The sequence below is a fragment of the Olea europaea genome, unplaced genomic scaffold (assembly GCF_002742605.1).
Source record: "Olea europaea var. sylvestris unplaced genomic scaffold, O_europaea_v1 scaffold2764, whole genome shotgun sequence".
In the NCBI taxonomy this organism is placed as follows: Eukaryota; Viridiplantae; Streptophyta; class Magnoliopsida; order Lamiales; family Oleaceae; genus Olea; species Olea europaea.
In genome coordinates this window covers 26527-35317 of record NW_019246092.1, presented here as the reverse complement: position 1 = coordinate 35317, position 8791 = coordinate 26527, and the positions used below count along the sequence as shown (strand labels likewise).

The 8791-nt window shown below is 35.3% G+C and overlaps 1 protein-coding gene across 1 annotated transcript; it reads right to left on the bottom strand.

Moving 5' to 3' along the window:
• Window positions 1-2789: 2789 nt before the first annotated feature.
• Window positions 2790-5347, bottom strand: LOC111383808 (hexose carrier protein HEX6-like). Its single transcript, XM_023007971.1, has 3 exons — window positions 5079-5347; window positions 4644-4966; window positions 2790-4011 (listed from the first exon to the last, which is right to left on the bottom strand). Exons 1-3 carry the CDS (start codon window positions 5206-5208, stop codon window positions 2932-2934), a joined length of 1533 nt encoding a protein of 510 aa, XP_022863739.1. The 5' UTR covers window positions 5209-5347; the 3' UTR covers window positions 2790-2931.
• Between the last annotated feature and the right edge of the window lie 3444 nt (window positions 5348-8791).

Sequence of the window (8791 nt, the reverse complement as noted above, 5' to 3'; positions counted from 1 at the left end):
CGTAGGCGAGATCCACCTGAAGCACTTCATTTTCCCCTAAAGCTCTAGTGACTGGACTCGTTATGATCAATATAAGGCAAGTTTTCATTTTGTTTTTTTCCCCCTTTCATAAAAATTGCTTAAATCTCAATTTGTGAAGGGGTATCTTCAATAACAAATTAGTTGTTCAAGATTTGGGTTATTCATTTTTTGGATACACCGTTTTTTCTCATTGCTCAAGATAGTCAATTATTTCTAAAAATTGACATCTATTTCAATTGTTCTCAAAGGTTTCTCTGGATAATGGATACAGAATTTTGCCATGAAGAGAAAGGGATTAGTCAGAAAGGAGAAAAGTAATGCAAGGAAAGAAGAATTTGGAAACACATAACCACCAAGGGGCAAAATAAGAGATAGAGTTGAAAGTCTGAATACTTAAAATTGTACAATTCTCGAGAAATATTGGGATGTATAGTCTACAGAATATAAAGGGGTTCAGAGGTATGATAACCATAATGTGAATAGAGCGTCACTATAAGTTGGTGATTAAAAAAGGTGTGTTGGTTTATTGATCCTAAAGGAATTAAGATGTCTGGAATGGGAAGGAACAGGTTGTTTATACAGTAGTTGTGAGGCCTTCCCTCCCCAGCCTGCAAGATTGGTTCCCCTTGAGCTTTCTTATGATAGATTTTATGTATCCCAACAAAATATTGCTACTTTCTCTTAGACTAAAGAGTAAGCAAAAGCTAAGTAGGCATTTCCTTCTACAGACTAATCTTCTGGAACTTAGGAAGGAATGATCTAGATAAACATTTGGATGCAAATAAAGCTATTGGTCTGGATGCTTCATTTCATTCAACAAATTTAAGTGATGGAATAAAATTAAATTGTATGCTGGCAATGATTGATAGTTCTACTTGTTGATTTGTGATTGAGTTAGATTGTCCAATCTTTTGAAAGAGGAAAATCCTGGATAATTGATTGTGTCAAGAATGAAAAAGTTAGCAAGCAAGGTAAAATTTTTTATCAATTCAACAAGAAAGATGGGTTGTTGCTAAATTTGCAGCTCGCTATGATGTGCGCAGCCTTTTCATAGATTTTATTATAAGCGGAGAAATGAAAAGAAACATATGTTCTGCCAGTTTCTTCTAATCTTATTATTTCCCTTATGAAATCTATTGAAAATCAATTTTTATTCTTTTCAATTTATTTTCAAAATGTGGAGCTTTTGTTTAATGCTTTTTTGCCTGAGATTATTTTAATGAAATACATGGAACACTAAAATCAAAGGTGAATTCCCCGTATAATTAACAGTAAGTCAACAAGCAAACAAACAACACTTAAGCATATAGACACATAAATATTTACAAATGTGTTAGAAAAAGAGAGAGACATGTTTGCTGAGTCTTGAATAACTCCAGTTGCAGAGAACAAATGGTTTGACTCCAATTGCATCATTTTGACCCCATCTCGTTTAGCAACAAATGAGAAGAGAATTTTTGACCCTGCAAACCTCTTTAGAGAGATTCTTAGTTAGCTTAGAGTTCCTACCATAGCTGCAATTGAACTTTCTAGAAATGTCAGGTCTTCAATGGCATTGTTTGTTCCAGAATCGAAATTTTTCAATAATATACTTCAGTCTATTTTAGTGAAGTTAAGAACTGAATGAAGTATGTCTCTTTTGGACTGAAATAACTTTCCTTTTTTAATTGTTGAGTAGTGGGAGTTGATGTTTCTTGTGAATCTGTGATGAAGAGATACATGTAAAAGCAATGTAGATACACATTTCGTAAATCCGATAAGGTGTTCATATGCTGTTGTAGAATGGAAAAACATTCAATGAGTTAAAAGTAGTTGAGGGAATGAAGTTGGATAGACATTATATTTCTCGTATTTCATCACAAATTAGAAAAATCTTTATTATTGTCACTGGCAATAAAATGTTTATTACTGAAAAATGGACTTCTTCATCTGCTTGCTTCGTTTGAAATGGTATTGCTTTGATAAGTCTCTCAACATACTCAATAAGAAAAGTCTATCCCAGTGCATCCCCTAGCTAACATTGAGTCGAGGATATAATTCACGATAATTCAGCACATTTAACACACTAAAATTACCTTAAAAATATTCCAACCCTTGCATTGCACGGGCAAAGACTAGTATAAATATAAATGGTAGTAGGTACTGGGAGTATAAAGCTTTAAATCCTATATTGGTGGGTTTATGAACTTGTTTACAAAGTGGGTTTATGTGGCTAAGCTCATGTTTGGTGTGGATTTTGATTTTGATAAATTATCTGAATAAATTATTTGACTGTAGCGAGCCATACCAAGGATGGCCTTTCAGACCTGGCTATTATTTTAACTTTATCTTGCCATGATTATTGAACTTCAATTTAATTTCATGCTTTGCCATTTAAGGACCGGGATATTCTGCCTCTTTGGAAGATGGGTAGTAATGATGAAATGAATTTGTTTTCATGAATTTGCTAATTGAACAAATGGATAGGATCTAGAAAAAAAATAAAAAATAAAAAACAATGTTTTTGGAAGAAAATTGTAGGAAACAAGAAGAAGGTGATTGGCTAAACAGTTGGGAGCATCAATAGATTGTTTCATAACTTCTCTGTATATTATGTAGCCAAAGTAAGAAAATACTCAACATGGAAAATTAAATTAGCCGCTGTTTTGCAAAGTTATAAGTGGTTTGTAAATTGGAATGGTAGTACATCCCACCAAATGTGTAGTTATGAATATATTGTTGAAATTAATGTTTGACCTTGACTTTTGACTGAATTTATAAATGGAGACTTGAGCAGGAAACTTGTTTAATATATATGCTGGTTTCATTATTCAAAACATAGAATATCATGTAGCTCTGATTATCCACGACAGAAAGATAAAAGCATAAACCTTTGGCCTAACACACTATGAAGCATACATATTTGCAGGATCATGCTACCTCAGTCTTACTCTTTTCATTATCTTGATTACAAGGAACAAATCTTTTCCAGAAAGTATGCTCCCCCCAGATTTTCTCCATTTTCTCAATCGGAATATTCTTGGTTTCTGGCAGGAAAAAGTAGACAAATCCAGTCATTAATGCCACCCATCCCCCGAAGAAGAAGAAAATTCCAGACTTCATTTCGCAAAGCATAGCAAGAAAACCTTGAGCAATGACGAATGTAAAGAGAAGACTGGTAGCTACATTAATACTTTGTGCTGCCGACCTTATTTCCAGTGGAAAAATTTCACTTGGAACGACCCATCCCAGTGGTCCCCATGACAAACAAAAACCAGCAACATATACGCAAATTAAGATCAAAACTAATATGCCATACCCTTTGCTTAATTCTCCATGATCCCCCAATTTGGCTGCCATTATTCCTCCAATTAAAATTTCTGTAATGAACATTTGAATCCCGCCCAAATGAAATAAAGCTCGTCTGCCAAGTTTGTCGACTACCAAAGATGACCCCATTGTCGAACCAAAGCCCACAAATGAGATCAGAACTGTTAACAACAGCGATACACTTTCGGCTAAACCAATTGTCTGAAAGATTACTGGAGCATAGAACCCCATCACATTGATTCCTGTCGCTTGCAGAAAGAAGGGAATCGCCATTGACATAACGAGTTGAGGCCTATATTTTCTTTGCAAGAGATTCTTAAACGGGTGTTTGACAGATTTTGAAGCATAACTTGCTTTTATGAGATCGTCTAGTTCTACTTGGACATCATCAACACCTCGAATTCTTTGCAGCATTCGCTTGGCCTTTTCATGGTCGTTTCCGTGCTGGATTAGGCTATTTGGTGTCTCCGGGAGGAAAAATGCCCCAATAGTCAGAATTGCAGCTGGGGCTACTGCCATTGATAATGAAATTCGCCAACCCGAACCTCCTTTGATTTTAACAGCGCAGTAGTTTATCAATGTAGCTAGCATAAAACCGAAACTAATACAGATTTGAAAGCCCATGTTAAAAGCTCCCCTGTATTTCGGGAGTGCCATTTCTGAGAGGTATAATGGAATTGCCTGCAGACAATAGGTGATATGCAGAATGTTAACAAATTTATATCGAGTGGTACAAAATAATCTGTAATAAAAAACAAATGCGATTGTTTCACTTAAATATAAATCTGCATGCACATCCTATAACATTGTCTGAAGAACATTATTTATTTTTATTTTTTTTGTTTGAGCATAAAAAAAGAACCATTTAATTTTCAATAATTCACTGAGAAAGATTTTTAAAGGATTGCATGGTATGATTAGGTCGAATTAGACTTTTTTTTTTTTTTTTTTAGGTAACTCTGTTTCCGGTATCTACAAATTCCATAATAATATTTCCTACTTAAGACATTTTCTCCTCAGCTTTATGATATATTGATATGGAAAAATCAACAGAAGAAAAATGCCCCATAAAGTCATTTAATAAACAATAAACACTATAAGAGTATTAGATAGCTAAATCTTCTCATTTTTTCCAACCTGCCATTAAGATGTACAGATCTTTGCACTGTACTATATCTGTTGGTGTGGAAATCTGGACTTATTTCCTGATTCATTCTATAATCTTCGTTCGAGAAATATGAAGAACACATAAATAAAAATACGGAATGATAACAAAATTGAGAAAAAAAGGAGAGACGTGGAAGTCACTTTACCTGATTGGTAAAACCGAGGCCAACACCCAGCAAAACACGACCAAACAATAGCATGTAAATATTGTAAGACGCTCCACCAAGGACAGCACCGGCAACCAATGCAGTTCCACCAATCAAGATTGATATCTTCCGACCAAAGGTCCTAGTGACTGGTGAAGCAAAGAAAGAGGAAATAAGACCAGCTACATAGAGAGAGGAAGTAAAAAGTGTCAACAACTGGCTATCAAATTTGCAATAGTTGCTTGTCTTTGTATCTTCCTTCATTTTTTTGTATACTCGTGGAAAGAATTCCTTCAGAAATGATTCCATTGAGGTCAACCCACCTTCACACAAACATATAGAATTTAATCAACCACTTCAAATTATTTTCATTCAATATTTAAGTTAATTCAATCAGTTCATCGATGATCGACAAGAAACAAGTAAATAAAAAACCTGAAATTCCAAGGTCATAACCAAATATGATTCCTCCAGTTGCAGCAACCATACAAGATAACACTACAAACCATGTAATCTTGCCAGCATATTCCGCTCCTTCACTTTGAATTGCTAGACCAACTGCCATGGCCTTCTTCAAGCTGATAACGAAAAAAAAAATCTAGATTGAGGCAAGGGCTACAATCAGAGCATATGTTGAAGACAAGATTCGAATAAACAAATTTGTACTCTTGTTAAACTTTCCAATGAGACATTTTAACACAGGTGGACAAGGGCTAGATCCAACTACCATGATTAGTATGTGTTCTATGTTTTATTGGATTTAGTCCATGAATTTTTATGTTGTATTGATGCTGGCATATTAAAAAATTTGGACTTCAAAAGCATAATGATTTGACGTTGATCTTCTACTTGGACTTACAAGCACATCTTCAATTTTTCTCAATTAGGTCATTGAACTTCAATCTAGTTTCAAGACATACTAAATATTAATTTAGTTTTAAATTTCACCACTTTCGTTGTCTATCAAATTTATGAAAGTTGCTTATCATAGTAGAACATCTAGGTAATCAATGCATGACATGGCAACTTGCAATTACATCTCATGTTATAAAAGCAGCAAAATAAAATAAAATAATCCTTTTTACCTTTTCAGCTGAAGATATTGTCATAATCGTATTTAAATATTTTCTTTTTCAGGGTTACATAGAAGATCAATTTTGTATGATTGACAACTAAGTAATTCCTGTTAGTTTGGAGATGATAAGAGACAGGATGGTGAAAAAATGTGAAATTCAATGATTCAATTGAGAAAAATTAAAATTTAGTGATGTAATTGAGATATTACTAAAACTTTATGTGGCTAAGCTTAAATTTGTAAATAAGCTCATGTTTGATGTGGATTTTGATTTTGATTTTGATTTTGATAAATAATCTGAATAAATTATTCGAATGTAGCGAGCCATACCAAGGATGGCCCTTCAGACCTGGCTATTATTTTAACTTTATTTTGTCACAATCATTGAACTTCAATTTAATTTCATGCTCAGCCATTTAAAGGCTGGGATATTCTACTTCTTTGGAAGATGGGTAGTAATAATGAAATAATTTTTTTTTCGTGTTATTTCTACAGGCAAATGAATTTGCAAATTGAACAAGTGGATAGGATCTAGAGGGAAAAAAAAAAAAAAAAAAATTCAATGGTTATGAAAGAAAATTGTAGGAAACAACAAGGAAGTGATTGGTTAAACAGATGGAACATCAGTAGATTGTTTCATATCTTATCTATGTATATTATGTAGCCAAAGTTAGAAATTACTCAATATAAAAACTTAAATCAGCCTCTGTTTTGCAAATTTATAAGTGGTTTATAAATAGGAATGGTAGTACATCCCACCAAATGTTTAGATAATAATGATTAATAGTTATGAATATATTGTTGAAATTAATGTTTCCCTTGACTTTTGCCTGAATTTATAAATGGAGACTTGAGCAGGAAACCTGTTCTAATATAATGCTGGTTTCATTATACAGAACATAGAATATCATGTAGCTCTGATTATCCACGACAGGAAGATAAAAGCATATAAACCTTTGGCCTAACAGACTATGAAGCATACATATTTGCAGGATCATGCTACCTCAGTCTTACTCTTTTCATTATCTTGATTACAGGGAACAAATCTTTTCCAGAAAGTATGCTCCCCCCATATTTTCTCCATCTTCTCTATCGGAATATTCTTGGTTTCTGACAGGAAAAATTAGACAAATCCAGTCATTAATGCCCCGCATCCCCCGAAGAGAAGAAAATTCCAGCTTTGACTATTTTGACCAGAACATGACAATGCTTGTTTGTTTTAATTTGCAAATGTTTTGCTTTTTTCCCCCATTCTTTGCATTTTTTTTTTATTTTTCTTCATGAAATAGAGGTGCACCTAGATACAATGAGCCAAACATAGGCTTAATTTTCAACAAGTCAGTAATGAACTCGAGATTTGATTTTAAATGCTCAATGAAAGCTTACAACTATGACATAATGACAATGATTATCATCATATCCTGTTATCCAAAACTCTGGGTGGACGAAACGAAACTTTTTGAATAAATCATCCACAGTGAGAAATATACAACAAATCGCAATTAGATGATCATGAAAGAGGAAATATTTATGTGTGCCAATTTAACAGTTGAACGACCGGGTCTATATGTAAGTGCAAGAGAATTAAGTTTCTTACAGAATGTGTCCAGACAATTTTGCTGCGTCCGGCGGACATGGACGAAGGCTACTGGTTTAGGAATAAAAGTAATCCCATTCTCCACACCGCTGACCAAAAACTTCCTCAACTCGTAATCCATTATTAGTACGATCCCCTAATGTCAAATTGTACCGATAAACTTTTTCTTCTGTTGTAATAAGTAGAATGTGTCCATTCTGAACTGTCAAGTGAGATACCTTTAGGTCGGTCTCCATCAGTCCTTTAGCTTTCGCGCCTTTAGTAAACCTGCTTCCATAAACCCTTTTTTTGCTCGACGAGAAACCACACAGTAAATACGTTGTCAATGAGAATAACCAAACCGATGGATTTCAACAAGTTCTTGAAAATTCCTGCAGTGGATCTTTTAGCATGCCCCACATCTTTTCTGGCTTTTTTTTGGAACTTTCAGTAGTCTTTCTTCACGATTTTGAATACTGTAGGCCACAAGATATGGAGCTGTGTGGTCAGAAATCATATAAGCAGTTCCATTTTGATAAACTGAATTTTTGAAAAGAATATAGCTATCTCCAAGATTGAGTTCTAATTTATCTTTCTAAACCTGTTCTTTGAATGAGTAAAGCATAGAATAGTAAGTTGGATTCCAAATGGACTCGAACTCTATTGCCAGCAGCAGATAGTCATCACTAATTTCATTCGCATTGCACTCTGTTAGGCAATTTGTTGTCAAACGACCTCCCCGGACGATGATGTAACCTCGATTGTTTATTATCAATCGGCCTCAACCATATGATTGATTAGTACATCGACACAATTATCGAGACAACACAATCCACACTTTTTATCGAAGCAACCTATTTTATTTAGTGTTGCTCACGGTTCTCGCTCCATTCCTTGGAAGGCTACATTATTATTGTTGAAGCCCACTTAATTGAGTCGAGCCTTGTTTTTGGTCCACCACTTAACCCTAATCTAACTTACCTATTTGGACATTTTACTTGGCATATAATCCCTCCCTTGCTCTCGGCCTCCATAGTGTGTGCCAATTTCTCCTCTCTTTGTGAGACTCCCTCTCGGCCTCTCCCTCACTGTGACCTTTGTGGGCACCTTATTGGACTTCTCCTTCTCCAATTAGTAGCAACCGGAGTGGGCGGCGGCAAGTGGTGGTGTTGGAGTTGTCTCAACGATGTTAGTATCGATGTTTTGGTAAACTGAGCCTGGTTTTACATGTGGTGGCGGTGGAAATCAACCCTACATCCGGTATCAGAGCAGTAGCAACTTTCCCCGGCCTGAAAATCAGCAAAAATCGGCGGCGAGTCGCGGGTTTGGGTGAAAAACCGTGGTTGCAACCCTCATTTCCGGCCAATCCATTCACTTTCCGGTGAAACCGATCCCATATTCGGGACCAGAAGGTTGAGGCGCCCCTTCGTGTGTGGCGCGTGGCGGTGGCGGCGATTCCGGGCAAACTTCCTTCGGGCAGTTTGCTCATTTTAATCC

Excerpts from the sequence above, each read along its gene's own strand:
- LOC111383808 (XM_023007971.1), bottom strand. The coding sequence starts at position 5,208 with ATGGCAGTTGGTCTAGCAATTCAAAGTGAAGGAGCGGAATATGCTGGC. Across the intron at positions 4,967-5,078 it reads TTATGACCTTGGAATTTCAG|GTGGGTTGACCTCAATGGAA; the intron begins GTTTTTTATTTA and ends GTTTGTGTGAAG. Across the intron at positions 4,012-4,643 it reads GCCTCGGTTTTACCAATCAG|GCAATTCCATTATACCTCTC; the intron begins GTAAAGTGACTT and ends TATTGTCTGCAG.